Source organism: Heliconius melpomene, chromosome 6 (assembly GCF_056956725.1).
Source record: "Heliconius melpomene rosina isolate 202511_hmr_F chromosome 6, ASM5695672v1, whole genome shotgun sequence".
NCBI lineage: Eukaryota > Metazoa > Arthropoda > Insecta > Lepidoptera > Nymphalidae > Heliconius > Heliconius melpomene.
Genome location: NC_140394.1, coordinates 2096544 through 2117619, shown reverse-complemented (window position 1 = coordinate 2117619; position 21076 = coordinate 2096544). Strand labels below are relative to the sequence as shown.

At 35.3% G+C, this 21076-nt stretch overlaps 1 protein-coding gene and 2 non-coding genes across 3 annotated transcripts in view; all 3 read left to right on the top strand.

Moving 5' to 3' along the window:
- The window catches only part of LOC146538043 (sodium- and chloride-dependent glycine transporter 1-like), a 28803-nt gene extending 8285 nt beyond the window's left edge, over positions 1-20518 (top strand). The window contains exons 5-12 of the mRNA XM_085186622.1: positions 4501-4615; positions 5365-5544; positions 6579-6768; positions 11447-11646; positions 13621-13752; positions 15465-15599; positions 19368-19520; positions 20363-20518. Coding sequence (XP_085042748.1) covers positions 4501-4615; positions 5365-5544; positions 6579-6768; positions 11447-11646; positions 13621-13752; positions 15465-15599; positions 19368-19520; positions 20363-20473 — 1216 coding nt within the window. The 3' untranslated portion in view covers positions 20474-20518. The remainder of the gene's footprint in view (positions 1-4500; positions 4616-5364; positions 5545-6578; positions 6769-11446; positions 11647-13620; positions 13753-15464; positions 15600-19367; positions 19521-20362) is intronic.
- Positions 7318-7389, top strand: TRNAD-GUC (transfer RNA aspartic acid (anticodon GUC)). The gene has a single exon. It is a non-coding gene; the product is annotated as a tRNA-Asp (tRNA).
- LOC146538044 (5S ribosomal RNA) lies at positions 7858-7977 on the top strand. Its single transcript, XR_014878095.1, has one exon. It is a non-coding gene; the product is annotated as a 5S ribosomal RNA (ribosomal RNA).
- Positions 20519-21076: the final 558 nt, after the last annotated feature.

Sequence of the window (21076 nt, the reverse complement as noted above, 5' to 3'; positions counted from 1 at the left end):
CTAGAGTCTAGAGTGACACCTAGATATTTGACCTGTTTTTCCCAGGGAATGGGTTTGTCTAAGAGATGGATGGTAGAGACTCTTATATTTTTATTGAGAGGGAAGAGTATTGCTTTACTCTTCTCGGGATTGACTTCGATTCTCCATTGGCGGAACCACTCACCGAGTGCGCGGGCCGCTTTCTGGAGTCGATCTTTTAATAGGATAGTACAACGCGAGGTTGTGAAGAGGGCTGTATCGTCGGCGTACATAGCCAGGTGAACACCCGGAGTGAGCGGGATATCACTGGAGTACAACGAGTACAGGATAGGACTAAGCGTAGAGCCTTGTGGCACGCCTGCGCGGAGGAGGCGGGGGGAAGAGAGAGTGCCTTCGACTTTATAGCGAAAGTATCTATTCGAGAGAAAGTCCCGCAGGATGTGTACGAGACAGTCTGGCAAGCCGTAAACGGCGCGCAGCTTGTAAATCAAGCCGTTATGCCAGACTTTATCGAAAGCTTTCGCTATATCGAGAAAAATAGCAGCTGTATTGCTGTGAGAAGGATCCCTAAGGTTGTATCGAGCTATATGCTCTACAACACGGTGGACTTGATGTATGGCGGAATGTTTCTTTCTGAAACCGAATTGCTCATTGCAGAGCAGAGAGTCGGCCTCTACCACCTCTGAGAGTCTAACGAGAATGATTCTCTCGTAAATTTTACCTAAACAGCTGAGAAGGCTGATAGGTCGATAACTGGACGGGATATTCCGCGGCTTATTAGGCTTGGGAATGCCTATGACTATGGCCTCCTTCCATTCGTCGGGGAATGAGCACGACTTAAGAAGGGAATTGAAAATAATGACCAATAGAGATATGAACTGAGCCGGTAGGGACTTGAACATTCTATTAGACAATTTGTCGGGCCCCGGGGCCTTCCTATCTTTGAGGTTTTTGATGATGACTTTGACCTCGTCTTCAGAGGTCGGGCGGAGCGGTTCCCCTTGCGGGGGCGTCAGCGCCCATTCTGCGACCGCGGAATCCACACGCGCAATGTGGCTCGGATCGCAGGGCTGACTACTCGGGGTACATTGAGCCTCTAAACTGTCAGCGAGACATTCCGCTTTTTCGGTGTCATCGGCGGCAATTGAACAATCTGACCTAACTAGAGGAGGCATAGTCGAGAGACAATCGACTCTAAAAGCTCGCGACAGCGCCCAGAATGCCTGGTGCGATGGAGCGAGCCCCTCGAGCTTCTTATCCCACGACTCACCGCGCAGAAGTTCGAATTCGAATCGAACTCTCCTCTTTAATCTGTAAAATTCCCTACGATTTTTGTCAGTCGGGTAGGTATCGTGTCGTCGCATAGCTACGTTCCTGCGTCTAATCAATCGCCTGAGCTTTTCTGAGATATCAAACCTACCGTCGGGTAAGTTTGTTACCTCTTTCGAACAACTCTGGATTGTATTTAAAATATAATCGGTAAATTTATTCGCCGCGTCTATCGCTAGCGCCGCGGAGTCGGCGATGCCAGGTATTAATTCCTTAAGAGGGGATTCATTCGAGCGGAGGAGCTTTGCGAATCTCCTCCAGTCGACCACAGTTTTGGTGGGAGGGCCAGAGGGGCGCTCGTCACCTAACTTGAGAATGACAGGACGATGGTCCGAATCTAGGTCGAGAATGGTATCTATTGAACGTTGCGACAGTGCAACGTTCGAAAGTATGGCAATATCGAGTACATCGCCTGTGCCGAGGACACTAAAGCGAGTGGGAGAAGGCGGGCCTATAACACAAGCGTTATATTTCTCTGTGAAGGCTAGAAGCCTCTTGCCGCTGACATTAGTCACCGACGAATTCCAAAGTCTATGTTTGCAATTGAAATCCCCGATCAGAAGGACCGAGTCTCCCATACTAAGTAGCGCCAAAATGTCGCTTTCTAATAATTGCCTAGACGGCGAACGATAAACTGAAGCTATAATTAAAGGCTGATGGCCTGTGAGGAATACCTGACACACCGACGCCTCGGCTGCTTCGAGAGACGGAGGGTCGAGTGGTATACAGTGTAAATTCTTCTTGTAATAAATCATAGTGCCTCCACCGTGGGTGGCTCTATCATTTCTCACAATCCTGTAGTTCGCAATGCCAGGACTACGAACAGCAGGTTTAAGAAAAGTCTCCTGTATACACAAGATATCTATTTGATGGGCGTGCGCGAAGGCGCTCACAGCCTCTTTTTGGCGTTTGACACCGTTTGCGTTAAAGGTCGCTATTGACAGGGCTCTAGGTTTAATACGCGCGAGTTGCGAGTCAGCGGGCCGTGGGGTAAATCTATTTATGACCGCCATTGGAAAAATTTAAACCGCGACGAAGCCTTGAATGGCTTCGATGAGATCTATATGATCTATAATAACTTGAGCGCGATCGTCGGAACCGTTCGTGTTCCTAAGTTTCGCCGCGAGGACTTTGATTTCTTTGAAATCAAAACATCTAGCGAATCTTAGCACAAGTGCTAAGTCGCTAGCGTTAGAAGAGGGGGCGGGCGCGGCGCGGGAATGCGCGGGTGCGGGCGCGGGCGCGGCGCGGGAAGGCGCCGGGCGCAAGGGCGCGGTCGCGGTCGCGCCGGAAGGCGCGAGCGCGGGGCGGGGAGCCGCTACCTGAGGGGTAGGTGGCTGTACCGGTGCCGCGGCGAGGGCGACGACCGGTGTAGGTGCGGGTTTAAACCACGCATTCTCTTTAGGGAGAGGGGCGGGCTCGTATTGAGTAGGAGCCGGCTCCTTTTTATTGGAGGTGCGCTTTTTGCCTCCGCGCCTAGTGCGTCTGCGCGGCGCGCGGGAACATCCGCGATAGTTCGCGGGATGGCCCTGCGTCTCGCATAGCACGCAGCTTGGGGGCACAGCGGGATCGGGGACTTTGCGGGGACAATCCGCAGTCGCGTGATCGTCTAGGCACTTAACGCACCTAGGCCGCGCGAAACAATTGCGGGCAGAGTGCCCGTATAATTGGCAGCGATGACACTGCCCAATGAGACCCCTCGTATGTGGGGGTTCGACTCTGATGCCGGTGAGAGAACACACCGACCTCAGATTGAATATTTCCTTTCCCTCCTTAGTGAGGTCAAGGATGACTAACACGATATCGAATTTCGCTTTGGTACGCGAATTATAGAGACGGTGCGCCTGGCGCACGGGGTAGCCTTTGCTACGAAGGTCATCTAACACGAGATCGACTTCGATCTCTTTGGGAATGCCCTTGAGAACGACGCGCAATTGGCGCTCGTCCTCCAGGGCGTAAGAGTGGTACCCTATCTGGTACTCACGAAGGAAAGAGGTAAATTGTCGGTGTTCCGACGAAGACCTAACTTGGATTTTGATTCCAACCTGCGTTAAGCGCGCGGTGGAATATTGGACATTGTGGCTATTGAGCCACTGCGACACCTTGCCCCATTTGTGCTTATCTTGCACATAAATGGGCGGCGGGGGTTTAACGCGGGGCGCGCGGGGGGGTACATCCTCTTCCCGCTCAACCGCAGAGGCGGGGGCAGGGGAGGGGAAAACCGTTAAGTCGTTCGCGCGGGAACGCCGGCCGTCGGGTTTGTTCGCCTTTTTGGGCGGGGGGGGGGCCTTAGGGGCCCTGGCCTTACGCTTGGCCGAGCGCGATCCGACGGTCTCGAAACCGTCATCGTCCGAATCGGAGGACAGGCAAGTGCCCTCCTCCATCTCTACCTCAGTCTGGATCGGCGTAGGGGCACGAGAATGCTCCCTCGGCGGGGCGACTCCGAGGTCGCAAGGCCCACCGGAGAACAACGGCTCATCTTCGGCACTCGGGCCGGCAGCTGAAGGCTGCATATCGGCATCCGGGCCGACCTCTGGCGCGCTAGGCGAGCTAGGCGCATCGTGTCGCGTTTGCGCGAACTTCATCACGGCGTTGAATGCCTCCCCGTGGAAGGTCTCTAAGTACCTCAGCAGCTCGGAGCTACTGAGGCCGGCCATGCTTTGTCTCTCCCCTCACCTTGCGGCGAGGGACGGGGTGTGTGCTTTAAAACTAACACTATATATAACAAGCAAAATCTACCGTCGGTGAACAGTAGGTGAGTACCTATCTAATAACAACTGTGTATTCACTTACTGAACAAACAATCCGGACGCTGGAAACGAGCGATGCGGGACTCGGCAACCACAGGGCAACGCAGCGCAGCAGGACGCCACGCAGCTCAGCAGTCGCAGGAATCCGCAGCACAACACTAATATAAATACAGTATCACTTCGACAAGGGATCGAAATAAATATAATAGCCCAATTGTGCGACCTCACCGAAGCAAGGCCGAATCGGATCTGTGTAATCTCTTCTTAATAATTGCTTTTATATTGTTTTAAATATCTGTCTCTCTATCTATCAATAAATCTTGATCTTGATGAAAGAAATTTTTTATATATAAATTTCCAATATATTTCTTAAATATTTTGGAAAAATATATGGGCTTAATTTTCCCCAAACATCCATTTAATCACAAAATATTTTTTTTAGCCAACGTGTACTAGGAAGGGGCGACTCGACTTGGGAAGATTGGGGGACCATACAGTGGCATTTAGTTGGCTGTCTCTTCTTTTCCTGGTTCGTCGCATTCTTGTGTGTAATTAAGGTAAGTCCTTGTTATTTCGTTGTGATCTTTGATATTGTTATATAGAATAAGGAAAAAAATGGCACTCTCCTATTGTGTACCACTCTCTCTTTTTTACCGTACAACCTCCTTTGTGTGTTCTCCATAGTACGTTATATTGGTGAAATTATTAGTGCTCAACTGGCACGTTTGAAAAGCCATAAACAAAGACCAAATCATATAAAAAAAACTAAAATAAAATTTATAATAAAATTTACACAAAAATGTTTTATAGCAAAAACTATGAAAATAATTAAATATTTTAATATATTAAGAAAATATATTAAATACGATGACGTAGAAAAATTTTAAATTAAAAACAAATTTTCAACCAAATCATCTAAAAAGTTCACTGTATTATTACATCTTTAATAGTTATCTAAGTATTTTATCAATTTGTCATTAATTCTGATTAATATCTATGTATGTGTTAATCTAGTCATGGCTCTGTTGGCACGTACCTTCAGATATTAATTATCTACAAAAAATAATATAATATTTTACTATTTCCACTATCGAAAATTTAGATTTATTTATTATGTTTTATTTACATACTTCTAACATGAATCATTTTAGAATATTATAGACCTATGTTACATTAAAAATATGTATAGCCATCCTATTAGGTTTTATAATTTTTAAAAATATATAATGAAATAAATATACAAAACCCATATCAAAAATTAAGTATAAATAATAATTAAATCAATTATCCTCTTTATTTAATACAGGGTGTTCAATCAGCTGGGAAAGTGGTATACTTCACAGCAATATTCCCTTACGTGATGCTGACTGCGCTGATGATAAGAGGAGTTACGTTAGAAGGAGCTTTGGACGGAATTAAGTTTTACCTGGTACCTGATTGGGATAGGTTGTTGTCAGCACGCGTGTGGGGTGACGCTGCTTCACAGGTAATTTTGATGGGCTATATATATTTTTTAGATACACGCTGTATAACGCAGGGTAGGTGAAATCTCGGTAGTGTTCACATGTTGAGCGAAGCGAGAAATGAATTTTTAGATTTTTTTTTCGACGAAAACCAACTACGTGGTCATATCTATATGTTTGCAAATTTTCATATCAATCGGTGAAACTGTTTGGGAGCCTATTGGTGACAAAGAGTGTAAAAAGTCGCTTCGCTTAATAAAAAGTAGCTAATCTTCGTTCAAGAAAAGTGATCCACCACCTCATTCACCCATTAACATTGACAAAAGTCGAGATAAACACAAATCACTCCACAAAATTTATCGAAAACCATTTCCTTTTTCGCTTATACATAAATAAACACGTTAACGCTAATTAAGTAGAAAATTGGAACAAATTGTACGGTGATTAATAAAAAGTTTGAAATTAATTCACGTTGCTTTATAAGTTTTCAAGTTTTTTGGTTCAACTTTTTCACTTAAGCTACTGAGCGACTTTTAAAACTTCCCGGCAAATAACTTAGCAGCTCATGTTTCATTTTTTTTTCTTTAAGTTAAACTTGGTTAGGATTTAGATTGTAACTTTACTGGATAGTATTGTGAATTTCTTTTGATTTTAATGTATATTTTATTATTAACTCATCTAATTCTGGTTCTCTCTGGCTTTATTTAAATCATTTTTAATACCAATACCATTTTATTCATTACATTCAAATTATTAAATGCTTCGAGATTTTACCGGAGAGTATTGAACGAGATGTCTTAACTTCCATGTGCCATGTAGGCAGCGGCCTATGCCAGGTATATCCTAATTATGGGTATATCTTATACATGAAGCCTAATTATAATAATATAAATTTCATTTATTATTTAAATATAAAACACACTTAATTCTCCATATACGTTATATATATATATGTTTTTTAAAAAAATATTGTTTTTTCCTAAGTCTGGAATAACACTTTAAAAACATTACAAATACTCAATTACCTATAACATTACTTAATTTTCATTTCTACCAGATTTTCTATACTTTCGGTGTGGCGTGCGGCTCGCTGGTAACTTTGGCGTCGTATAACAAGTTCAACAACAACTGCCATTTCGACGCCGTATTTGTCACCATAGCGGACTTTTTGACGTCGATTTACGCTGGAATAGCGATATTTACAGTCCTCGGTTTCCAAGCTGGACAGATGGGTGTCAGTGTTGATGGTAAGTTATTTTATTTATCTTTTCTTTCTTAGTGCGATAGATTGAGAGGTTTAAGAATATAACAAAAAAAAAACAACTTCACGCTGTATCCCGCACACAGCAGGGTAGGCAGAGAGAACCTAGTGTTAAAACACTGTGTTCCCCACTTTCTGCCGCATTCTGGAGGCATTGCGTGTTGAGCAGCAGAACTCAACGCTGCCCTTTGCCTATAGAAACGTCAAAAAACATGTTTGTTGTAAGGGAGCCCCTTTAAATATTAATTTTATTGTTTTAGTATTTGTTGTTATAGCGGCAAAGATACGTATATGTAATACATCTGTGAAAATTTCAACTGTCTGACTTAGTAATATGGTTCCATTTTACCCTTTGGATGCGGAACTCTACAAATAGAAACAAAAGCTAAGACATCAACACGACTTTTAATTTTTGTCGTTTATATCGTTGCATTGAGTACTCATAATACAATTTGAATATATAAATACATACATTGAAATCATAAAATATTTATATCACGTTAAATAACAAGGTATTTCGAATAACGCATCATGGTCTTCGGTAGTATAGTGGTCAGTATCCCCGCCTGTCACGCGGGAGACCGGGGTTCGATTCCCCGCCGGAGAGGTATTTTTTCTTTTGTTTTTTTTTGTCAATTTACTTTTTTTAATGCTATTATTTATAATTGAAACATAATTAATAATTATCTAATTTTTGGAATTTATTTTAATATATTTCTATCCAAAACTTGTAAATTAAGGCCGTGGTGGCTCAGGAGCACTAGCGTGTGACTTTAGACACGACTATTATGGGTTCGAGTCCGACGGGTGTGAAATATTTAATATTTTTATGTTCCGCACTCCGATAACGACGCAAACGCGGCGTTGAGTTTCGCCACTCAACTCGCAATATCTCAAGAATTCGCCGGATTGTGGGGAACAGAAGTGTCTTAATGGGGCACGGAATTGTCTTAGAGAGAGACGCAGTGTTTTGACTTTAGGTCCCCAGGTTCCTTCTGTCTACTCTGCCATGTGCGTGATGTAGCGTGAAGCTTGTAATTCGAAGATTATATTTGTAATATATAGACAATTATTCGCCAACGTCCATACTACGTTGAACACACCGGTTCTCGTCCGATCACCGAAGTTAAGCAACGTCGGGCGCGGTCAGTACTTGGATGGGTGACCGCCTGGGAACACCGCGTGACCGTTGGCTTTTTGCATTGTTTTGTTAACAATTATATCATTGTTCACAAAAGATATAGAGGCCAGTCGTGGCGTAGTGGCACACGCGGTATGACTTCAAACGCGTCAAGTTGTGGATTCGATTTCCATTCATATGTAAAAATATTCATTTCTAAATCATAATATCAAATTAAGATTTACTTTGTACATTTTATAAATGTAAATAGAAAAAACAAAATTCGTCGTAGTCGTTTGGACACTAATAGAAAGTTGGATGTAGCAATGTTTTTGTCCAATAGTATACAATATACTGAAATATACGTTTCATTTCTGATTTAAGTCGTATATTCTGTACAATTCTGTGTAAAAATAAAAAAAATATTAATTAAATATATTATATTATATAAATAATTATTAATTTGAACCAATTTATTAAATATTAATGAATAAAATATAAAACCATAAATAATAATCCACGTTATAAACTACTATTCGTTACAGAAAGATTAAAATTAAATATATGTACATTTTCTTTATACTGAGTTGTTAAATTTAATTAAACAGTACATCGGTCGTACCGCCGCCCGCCATCACGAACAATGATAGCATTGTTGAATCTATTATGTACGTTAAATCAACAAATTTTTAAACTCTGTCACTATATATAATATCTATTTGGACCAATATTTGAAATCAAAATGAAATTATTCTTTAAATAAGTAAGCCAATAACAACACATGATGGATTAACTTTAAATTAATTAAATAAAATTGATGGCGTCGTGGTGTACCGGCACAAGGGTGTGACTGTAATGCAATGCCTCCAGAATTCAGCAAAAAGTGGGGACGGAGTGTCTTGACACTAGGTTCCCTCTGCCTACCCTGCTGTGTGCGAGATACAGCGTGAAGCTGATTTTTTTTGGAATTAATATGGCTGTCTGTGGCTTTGAGTTAGGAAAATGAAGAATTGAATCACCTCAAGCTTCCCTGTGAGATTAACAGTCCAATAAACATAACGAGATCGATAAAGAGAATCGCTAATAAGATACACCTGCATATAATAAATAGAATATTCGTATACATATAAAAAACATCGAAATTAATGAAAACGCTCAACCAGCGTGATGTATTGACCTGCCCAAGTTGATTAATCCATACGGATTGGTGCAAGCCACGAATACAAACAACGAGCCGCAAAGGTACTTGTTTTATAAAACAACTATGTTTGTATGTTGTCTGATCTGAGAGGGAGATATTGTTTTAAAATATTTTTGGGCTTTAGGAGGATATTACAGGAATTATTTTATAAAGATTTTGTCTTTTGGAAGTTTCGTTTACCAGATTGGTGATGCACATAATATTAATACCAGGAATAGGTTTAATCACCTGTAACTCGATTGCATCGAATTCAAAACATTAGGTTCCCTCTGCTTACCCAGCTGTGTGCGGGAAACAGCGTGAAGCTGATTTAATTTAATATTTTAATCTTCTTATGTGATATAATAATTGCAGTCCATTTTAGGATAAGAGAAGTGAAGTAATCAACGGTATACCTACGAATACGTATGCAACAGATGTAAATGTATCCCGTTGTAGTAATCTAATTTGGCACGTTTGCTCGAGTTAATTCAATTTTGAACGCTATAGTCCATTTCATGACAATCGCCTAACGTATTTTGTTCAAAATATAGTTTAATTTTTGCAAAATGGTTTCATTTCAAAAGTTTTTTTTAATTCTTCGATATTTCATTTAGTCGCCTCATATAGCTTATGTACATGTGTTCTATTACATGTAATATAAATTAGCACTTCTATAGAATAGTCCAGGAGACGCAATTTTAAACCTAACTACTTTAAATTGAATAAAAAAAAATTGCTTGCATATAATTAGAGTAGTAACATACCGGTATGTAAACGCTACGAGTTGAGGTTTCGATTCTCACTCGATAATATAAAAAAAGTAATATTTTTATTTGCGAGCGCGGCGTTGAGTTCCACAACTTAACTCGACAAAAAGTGGGGAACGGAAGTGTCTTAAAGGGAATGGAATGTACTAGGTTTCCAGATTCCCTCTGCCTACCCTGCTATGTTCAGGATACAGCATGAGGATAAAAATAATATATACCTACATATCAAACAATTAAAAATTCTGCTTTATCCTTTTATATTATAATTGCCTTATTATTAAAAAATGTTCATTTTAATAATCTATTATCTGTTTATTTTTTACAACATTGTAGTAGATTGTAGTACTTGTATAATATCAAGGAGCACAGACTTTATCATTACATTAATGAATGGCCTATCTTTTGTTGTTTTAGCACTCCACGTGAGTTCATTACAATATTTCCGTCTGGCGGTTATCAGAGTCATTATTTGGTTAAAGCTTTGTTTCGGTTTTGGAAATATACAGAATGAATATTTCTCAAATGTATTTTTAAATGAAATGAAAAATATTTAAATTAAATATACGCGATTACTGTGGTTTAATAGTTTTGATTTAAAACGTATAAAAAATGTGAAGAACAAATATTTTATTACGTTTATAGTTCTTATTAAATCAACAAATAGAAAGATTTTCATATTAGATATTTATGTATTGTTCAATTAACATAAACGTATATAGATCACTAGCGAACCCGGACGCGGCTACGCCTGCTTGAAATATAAGAATACAATTTCTATAGAAATATAATTTCAATCTAGATGAAATGCTAAAAGTGACTATTATATTTATTTCATAAGGATGAATATCAAAATGACGCGGTAACGAACGCGGTCGCGTAGCGACGACGGTTGTTATTAACATGGCAGAATAAATTGCATGTCAAATTAGAAAGTATTTTAATTTATTACTACATATGTATAATGTAATGTTATATAGCCTATAGCACTTCTGAAGAATGCAGTTTTCATACAAAACAAAAACAAAGTAAATCGATCCAGTAGATCCAGAGATCTTAGCGTTCAAACAAACAAACAAACAAACAAACAAACTCTTCCGCTTTATTATATTAGTACTAGTGGACCCGGACGCGGCTACGCCTGCTTGAACTATAAGAATATTTATTAAATATTATATAATATATTTATTCTTATAAGAATGAATATCAAAATATAAGTTCATTTTGGCTGACGTTTTCTTAAAACAAAGAAACTTTGCAAACCGGTGCTTAGCAACGACGGTTGTTATTAACATGGCAGAATAAATTGCATGTCAAGTTAGAAAGTATTTTAATTTATTAGTACATATGTGTAATGTTATGTTATATAGCCTATAGCACTTCTGAAGAATGCAGCTTTCATACAAAACAAAAACATAGTAAATCGGACCAGTAAATCCAGAGATCTTAGCGTTCAAACAAACAAACAAACAAACAAACAAACTCTTCTGCTTTATTATATTAGTATAGATAGATAGATAAAGTATAGATTAAATATATAATTAGCCTCTAGGCTTTTACATATCCAAATAAATAAATTTTATAAATATCTTTACAGATGTGGCAGAACAAGGTCCAGGTTTAGCTTTTGTAGCGTACCCGGAAGCATTACTCCAAATGCCGATACCTCAACTCTGGTCTATACTGTTCTTCTTCATGCTTTTCATATTGGGCTTGGGCAGCCAATTCGCGGGTATAGAGGCTATCAATACAGCGATTGTGGATCAGTGGCCGCAATTGAGGAAGAGATATTGGATGGTAAGTTCAAAAAATCAGGTTTAAAATGTTTCTTTTTTTACTTTATGGTAGTTATCGCTATGTTAACATTATAAATAATTGCTAAATTAACAGTGTCTAATGAATCAAACATTAGATTTTTTAAAATTTATATTAAATAATTTATAATTGAGTACTTTTTAATATAATAAAACAACAAATTGAAAAATAACTGTAATATTATGATATTAAGGCTGCTATTTTGAACTGTATACAGCCGTTGTAGATTTTTGGTTTTCTATACCTTATTTTTCATTCATATTTTTTTAAACTATTTCTTTATATATTCTTAATTTCAAAATGAATATCTACTATCAAATTAGAATAAACTAAAGTGTTTTCAAAGAATCCTGCATAGTCAGTAAAAATATCTTAAAAAAGATTTTCTAACAGTTGGCACGAGAAGATCTTCTTTGACACTAACATCTGACCTTATCAAGCCGGGAATCCCTTTTTGCTCATAAATCCTCGCCGGTTTCAGATAAAAACCTGACGAATCAAATAAAAGTTATAGTAAAATATTATTGGGACGTTTTCTAATAATTCGTTATAAAAAGTATTTTTATATTAAAAATATATGTAATAATTTACCACGCCACGCTTTTTCTACCATTGTGGATAAATGAACATAATTTAAATATAATCATTTTCATAAAACACCTACAAAATTCGTTTTAATGGGGATAGAAATCACGACCGTCGCGTTTTCACATTCGAAACTTATTTATTTTTTTATTTTCTTGCCATGTTCAGATAGATAAGTTCTACCAGTCAAAACGCAATGTCTCTACGGAACGGAGAGTCTGGACAGTAAGCTTTTTCTGCCAACCTACTATAAAAAAGGATAAAATATCAAATACAAAAACTATCATTATACTGCTTGGTATATACCGTTGTTATTGTACAAACCTAAATTAGTTTTTGTAACGAACACAAATGCAATGTTCCCTAGCTTTGCCAGATAAGAGTAAGCCTATAATCCCTGCAGGTGACCAGTTCCACGTGTCCGCAGCTTTCATTTACCACCTAACGCTAGATAGCCAGATTAGGTAATATAACAAAACGTTCACGTTAATCCTAGATATTGTATTATGCGATTTTTCCAATTTTTTCAACAAATATTGTTGAATAAATTGAAATGTTGTTCAATTTTAGTTTGTTTTATTTATTTATTTTTTTTACTATTCATTTATTTGTCTAAAATATATCAAAAATATCTATCTATATATTTCTCTTTCGTTATGTAGGTTTAATAATAGTTACTTCTGACCGTAGGTATTTTGTACTTTAGAAACACTGTATAATGGCCAAATCAAAAATCTTACTATTATTATAAATGTGCACCCACTAAACGTATTTATTTGATAATATTTTACAGTAATATAGCTTATACATAAAAATAACACATAATAAAACAATAAGTTTAAGCGGGCGAAGCCGCGAGCGAGTCGTTAACGCTTAAAAATATAAACGTTCCTACTAAAAAGAGTCGAACTCATTACTATTGCATATAATAGTTATTTGCGTATTACCTACGTGTATGATTGATATTTTGCTAATAAAAAAACATTGTTTCAAATTAAAACTCCAAGCTTTGTTTGACGAAACAACGGCGTGATGAATTCCATCCAAAAAGTTTAAAATGCAAATATTTCCAATGGATCTGTTGTAAGCCGGCTATATAAATGGCTGTATACGAATACCATATATCCCATGCCTACAAAAATGGCACAGATAAGAATAAACTAAATTAAACACATTTACGGACGAACTCCTTTTAAGGTTGTTTGGAAATTATTTAAATGGGACAGACAGACAATTTACTAATAAAAAATTGTATGCTTTTTGTTTTTCGTAATCTATTAGTCACTATATGAGTAAATGACTGAAAATTATATATTTTTTTATAATATTTTTATATTTATTATAATAAATGAAACTACAAATTTGTTCCAGGTGACTGCATTCACTTGTTTCTCATGTTTTCTCCTCGGAATACCGATGTGCTTCAGCGGCGGCGTGTATCTATTTACATTGCTGGATTGGAACACCGCCTCTTGGGCTGTACTGATCATCGGTATAGCAGAGGTAAGTTGAATCCTTGTGTTGAATTGAATTCTAAGGGAGGTCAAATTTGTGTTGAATGTCAATTTCAACTATTTCACGTTACGTTACATACGTTCACTATTAAAGTATAAATAAGTAAAAGTAAAATATAATATATCTATATGACTTTAATATCTAGGTAAGCCTTACAATTTAAAGTACTACGATTCCAACGCCTAAATATATTAAATTGAACAGAAACATAATATGATTTGGAATGAGAGACGTTTTCTTGGAATGCTTGCCAAATTTATATTTTCTTGTTGTTTTCCTTGAAGTCTTGTTTAAACTGCATTCTCTTAGTTTGAATTTACACTGTTTTATATTTTCAATGACACCGTCGTGACACAATTCAGATTGTATTTCGTTTTATGAATGTTTATTATTATTTTAATTTAATTTTTTAATTGTATTTAATTTTAATTATTCCATAAATACTTATAAATTAATCGCCTCTGTCACGAAAAACACTAACTCTAACATGAACATATTATAATGTTATTCTCATAATGTTTTTTATTATACATTTTTTATTTGTTTTAAGTATTTACTATGAATAACACTATTAAATTCAATTTAGCTTAGTTATTTTATTAGAAAAATATGGAAATTAGTCGATTTTTAAATCAGCCAACACATGATGTGTTTTGGGGGAAAAGTAAGAAAAAATATAAAATATCATTTTTATTCAAAATAAACACATAATATGAAAACTAAATGTACATTATCCGATGACACTAAAAACTACACAAAAAATATCAAATACACAAACAAACACAAATATATGAATATCCATATTTAAAACATTCACATTAACTTCAGCCAGACTTCAGGCACGCTCGCAAAAACAAATTGCAATCTCTTAAGTCGTACAGCGAAACGAAAAGCGTACAAATTGAATTATAACACGGTCCCCTTTAAATAATTTCAAGACAATCTTAAGGAGTGCTTTCCGTAAGCCCCAAAATCTTTCTAGACGTAACGACGATTTTTAATTTATTTTATTCTTATCTGTGTTCGTTTTGGAGGCATTGAATATATTCTAGACGTTTAAAAAATCAGCTTACCTCATATCTTAAACTTGTGAAGGGGAATTCCGCCGTTGTTTCATCAGCTTCACGCTGTATCCCGCTCACAGCAGGGTAGGCAGAAAAAACCTAGTGTAACACTCCGTTCTCCATTTTCTGCCGAATTCTGTAGGCATTGCGTGTTGAGAAGAACTCTACGGGGCGCTTTAACTGGATACCAGAGCGAAGAAATGAAAATATAGATATAGATAAAAGTTTAGTTAGTTTAGGTAAAAGTTTCACTTATTTTAATAAATTTAATATTAGTTTTATAAACACAATATTAGTGGAATATATTCCCAAAATGTATTTACCTCAAATAAATACCCCGCAGCCGCGTACACTATACATGTCTCAAACAATACACGAACTGCCTCAAAGAGCAAGTTTTGGAAGTAGTCTAATAATGTTACGGCGTGTCATGGAGCCGCGTCTTGCTAGTTTAGAGATAGTGCAAAGCTTAATGTGAGCTCGCTATTGAAAGCTAGAGCTTCTTTAACGTTAGACCGGAAGAATGGGAAACTTTTATATTAAATCAGCTTCACGCTGTATGCCGCACACAGCGGGGTAGGCAGAGAATTATGCCGTGATGAGGTGGGAGAATATGAGAAATTATTATTTTTTCAGACTACAGCAGTGTCTTGGAGTTACGGCATCAATCGGGCAATGGACGATTTGGCATCTATGGACATAAAGCTGAACGGAGTGTTGAGGTTCTATTGGAAAGCTGTCTGGACGGTCACAGTTCCTGCGGCTAGTTTGGTAAGAAAAAATATACTTTCCATATTATACTTACTATATTCTGCATTTATGAAAATACAATAAAAAAATCTTTTATAAATCTTCCACATTTTGTAAATAAAATCATAGATTTTTTCTGAATTTAGTAAAGTTGAAAACGAAAAAAATGTATTTAAAGTATTTATACTTTAGTTCGGGTTTATCATTAATTCGGTAATAGAAGTTTTTCAGAACTGTTAGACATAATATTATAGACTTATTTAGATTAAATATTAAAATCATAGTTTTGTAATTTGCATAAAAATATATTACAACGAGCGTCAAGATTATTATTTCTAAATTATACTTATGGTTTGATATAGTATTTTTGAGGCCATCACGGCCTGTAGGGCAAAACGAAGCGTTGAGTTCTGTCACTAAAATTACAATAAAAAAAAAGAAATGGACAAATATGGTTCTTTGGAAGTTTACCATACTCTGCAATATATGGGTTAACTAAAAATATAACATTTTAAATACAAAATTACATGAAACATAATGACAATATGATAGAAAACACGTCTGCTAAAGCAGTACCGACCCTTAATTACGATCAGGTCACTGCGAGGATCCCAAACAAAATTACACAAAAAGCAGTTATTATTTAACTTTATGAATATGGGCTGAAATGTATTTAATTTTATTTAGGTTAATTAGCAAATAGTATTTGTAAGGACGTAGTTTACAGAGAACTCTCTTACTGTAGTCGATAAAAATTGGGTCTAGATATGCATATGTATGTATATATCTTCATACAATTCAATATTATCCTACTTATACACAAATAGTTATTATTATTTAGTATATTTACATATATATTTTTACTAGCGGACCCGGACGCGGCTACGCCTGCTTGAAATATGAGAATATAATTTCTATACAAATATAATTTCAATCTAGATGAAATGCTAAAAGTGACTATTATATTATATTTATTTTCATAAGACGGTTGTTATTAACATGGCAGAATAAATTGCATGTCAAATTAGAAAGTACTTTAAAATATATTAGTTTATATGTGTAATGTAATGTTATATAGCCTATAGCACTTCTGAAGAATGCAGCTTTCATACAAAACAAAAACAAAGTAAATCGATCCAGTAGATAGACATGTTTACGGGAGCGCGAGTGGGCTTTTAAAAATAACTAAGAAAGTTAAATTTAAATTTATTTTAATTAAAATAAGAACAAGGTTATATGTTTATCTATTTATTTATTTTATTTATTTATTTATAAGGCCCACCAACAATTGATACAATTATTATATGCCATTAAAGAAAAAACAAAGTAAATTATTTCTAATTGCTCAATTATTTACAGGTGGGCTCCACATGCAAAAATAAATTTAACGATAACAACAAACAATAACTTAAAAATAAACACAACACAAAAAATAATAAATTACACATGCTACACACAAGTTATACATTATTAAGATAAAAATCAGTTTCATATATGCATTAACAAATTATTCACTTATTCTATTTTGTTATACAAGTACGGAAAAAAAAACAATTAATAATATTAATAATTTAAGGTGAAAGACACTTAATAATAAATAATTTTTAAACTTAAAATTAAATTGATGGTACAATCAATTAAAAATTAAATAAATTAATAAAATAAAATAAATTAATCAGCAACTTTAAAATTCAAATAAAATTAATCAAATATAAGGACAAATAAACAAAAGGATGCTAAAAACCCTAAAAAATATATAACACATATATATATATATATATATATATATACATATATACATGATACAGCTCAATAATATATATATATATATATATATATATTTATGTTCTTATAACTAACTTAAAATTAACTTAACTAGTGAATCGACCGAGCAGAAGTGCATGCTCTAATCGACTAAAGAATAAAATATAGAATAATTAATATTAAAACACTACGTTTGTTTCCCATGACATGAGGGGATTCGCGTTACATACGCCGAACGCTGATTAGGCGTTTACCAAGACCGTTCTCACGCCATGAGGCAACATAACTAGATCCAGAGATCTTAGCGTTCAAACAAACAAACAAACAAACTCTTTCGCTTTATTATATTAGTATAGATTATTTAGTTTTTTGTCTTTTAGTTTTAGTTTTTTTTTTGCTTCACCCTAACGGGAATGAAAATATTTTACTTTTTCCTAATTTTTATAAAATACTCCATTCTCATTAAAAAAAACATATTGTTGTAACACAAAATTAGGGAATTTTCGCCGGATTCTGGAAACATTGTGTGTTAATTGACGGAACTCAAGCCCGCGCTTTGCTTCGTTACCAAAGCTGGGAAATGAAAATATTTCTCTTCTCTTTCCTCGAGTGGAAATCGAACCAATAATCTGTCGGGCTCAGAATTGCACGTTTGTGCCCCACAGCCACGTCTGGCCTGGCTACAGGCTTCTATAATTTGTTACATAAAGTCAAGAACAAAACCACACTAACTTTAGATAATAATGTAAATAATCTAGACAAATTATATTTGACAATGTATCTCCGTTTCAATTACGAGGAAGCATACGAATAGCCAAACACCATTAATCAATCTAATGCTTAAGATATGATCTCCCAGATTACCTCATCCGCTGTAACGTTGGCTCCATTACAATATTGTTTACTATTGTGTTAATATATACTTCATAGTATATGTTTCTCTTTTTTTTTCTCAATATAAATTAGAAGACGAATTATTATTTTTTCTTAGATATAAATGCAATTTATTAATAATAAAAATATTATATTAGAAATATTTGTGCATTATTATATATAGCAGTGTCTGACTATAAAACGCGACTTTTGGGTCCGATTTCCACAAGGGGAAATGGGAATTGAATTATTCTAATTTCCTCACTCTGGTAACAAAACTAAGAGCGGTGCTAAGTTCGTAGAAAATAGAATATCTTAACAATAGATTTTCTCTGTCTAACCTGTCTGTCCTGTCTTGCGGGATGCGGGATACAGCGTAATGTTAAAAAATATATTTCAGTGACCTAAAACAAAAATTACTATTAAAGGGATATTTACACATCATTTGTATTACGTAGAAAAAATATAAGAACCTATAACTAGTATAATGTGATATTTTTGGAATATACAAAACTCAAAACTGTAATCCAACCTACATCAGATACTTATGCCAACACCATAGCAGCCTTATTTAAGTATCGTAATTTAAATACCCAAAATCTTTTCAAAACCTTTTGATATCATTTTCCTTTCAGGAAGATCAATAAATAATTTTTACATTTGAATTTCTACAGATTTATCGTTTGCAGGAAAACTTTAGAACCTCACACTCCCACGGATAACTGGTATTTTGGCAACGATGCCCCGAAAGTTAACAAGCAAACATGCTTTTATTTGTGTTACGGAAATTTTCTGGAGTTTTAAGGAACTCTTAAAAAGTTTTGCTCCATATTTTAGAACTTTCTTCTCTAATAACATACATATAATGTAATTTGTTAGATTTATTCGTACACATTAGCTATTTTTTTATTAGTAAAGCTTATTAGAACAACAACAGCGACGGACGATTGGCGATTGTAGGTTCGATCCACATTAGGGGAAATTAATTATTTTCATAGAAGTATGAAAATTAAGACGAAGTGCGGTATATCGTTTCGTTAATTAATAAATATGTAATTTGGACGGAAAGTGTCGAAAGGAATATCTTAATGTTACGATTTTTTTTTTATTTTTATGTAACTTTTGGTAATAATGGTAATATTTTTTTTCTAGTTCATTCTAATATTCGTATTGGTGGAGTGGAGCCCGCCGTCATTTGCAGATTATATTTTCCCAGTGTTCGCCGATGTAATTGGTTGGATCATTGGATCTTCTACAATCATTCTCTTTCCGGTTGGTGTAGCGTGGGCTTGGAAAAAAGGATATGTAAGTTTTAAATTGATATATTCTTCATTCTTCATGACATGATTAAATCAATGACACCTATTTTACTCTGGGTAATGAATTATTATCATTGTCTCCGTGTGGTAACAAGAAAAAGAGCGGCTTTAAGTTTCGCTACTATTAATTATTTATTATTAATACACAATCTCTAAAGTTGGGCGGAAAGATGGGAGACGGAATAACACAAGGTTTTCTTCGTCTACCTTGCTATAATGGGACACCGCGTGAAGCCTTCTATTAATATTTTAAAATTATTTACATTCAAACAATAATAAAATAAATAAATAAAATATATAAAACAATCTAAATATTCCGTTATATTTATTTGGAAAGTAATGTTTCGTGACCAGACCTCAAGGTGATAGATGCGTATCTACCAATAAGCTCGACTCACGCACTATAAATTAACAACAGGTTAGAAGTAGACATTGAATTGTTTTGGTCCCATTAACTTTATATTAACAAATTATTATTAACTTATATGTTAATAATTAAATTTAATAGTGAAAAAAATATTGAATTTTCAATAACTGAAAAAAATATGAAATTATTTTCAAGACGTATTAGGTATATTTTTTTATTTATCATTCGTTGTATCAATAATACAAATAATTATAGAAATATGGAACATATCTAATAAATTTATATTATCAAATTAAATGTAAAGCCCATAAAAAAAAATTATATACTGGACTTTTCATGATCTTAAAAAAGATTTAAGTAAAAATATCATATAATATTTTTTAATGTATTCAAATTAATATAGTGGTCCCTAAATTTCCTTTCCTTTTCCTTTTTTTATTTATTTTTGTTTCTTATTACAGAGGGGCAAAGAACTTTTCACGCCAACTGAAAAGTGGAAGCCGGCAGCAAAATCTATGGATGCAATGGACTCTACCATGTCCTTGAATAACTCTGATAACAACTTAGCCTAAGTCTAACTTTTGAAATGACAATTGACTATTGTTCTTAAGTGTCCAGATGAATAAATAATTAATTCTTATGAAATAGTTTTCTTATTTTGATGTAGCTTACTGTTATTGTTTACGTTACGCAGTAAAATTATGTTTTAGCTTAGCTTCATTCCTTAGCTATTCCGCCACTCTATGTGATGTAACTGGCCATGCTCTGCCTTCTGACCAGAGGACGACGAGGATATGAAAAAATAATTAAACTTTATTTTACCGACTTATAATCGAACTCACAACTTGCCGCGTTAACTGCCACACGCTGTGCCACTGCACCGCGGCGACCTACATGTAATATCTTATTTTATTTTTGTGTTTATTTGTGTGTTCCATAGTCATTCGGAATTACAAACATTAATAACTTTAATTCGTCTTCTATAATATTTTAAACAAACTAAATACGTCATTGTCGCACCAACTATTAAAATTATGACTTTTGCCAGCCGATCAATGGAGCGAAAATTGCTGTATCTTAGCAATAATATCTAGAGAAAATTATTTTCACTTCAGAAAATATATATAGGCAGAGGCTAATACAGTAAAAATATGAAGTCAGATGCTTATTGTGAA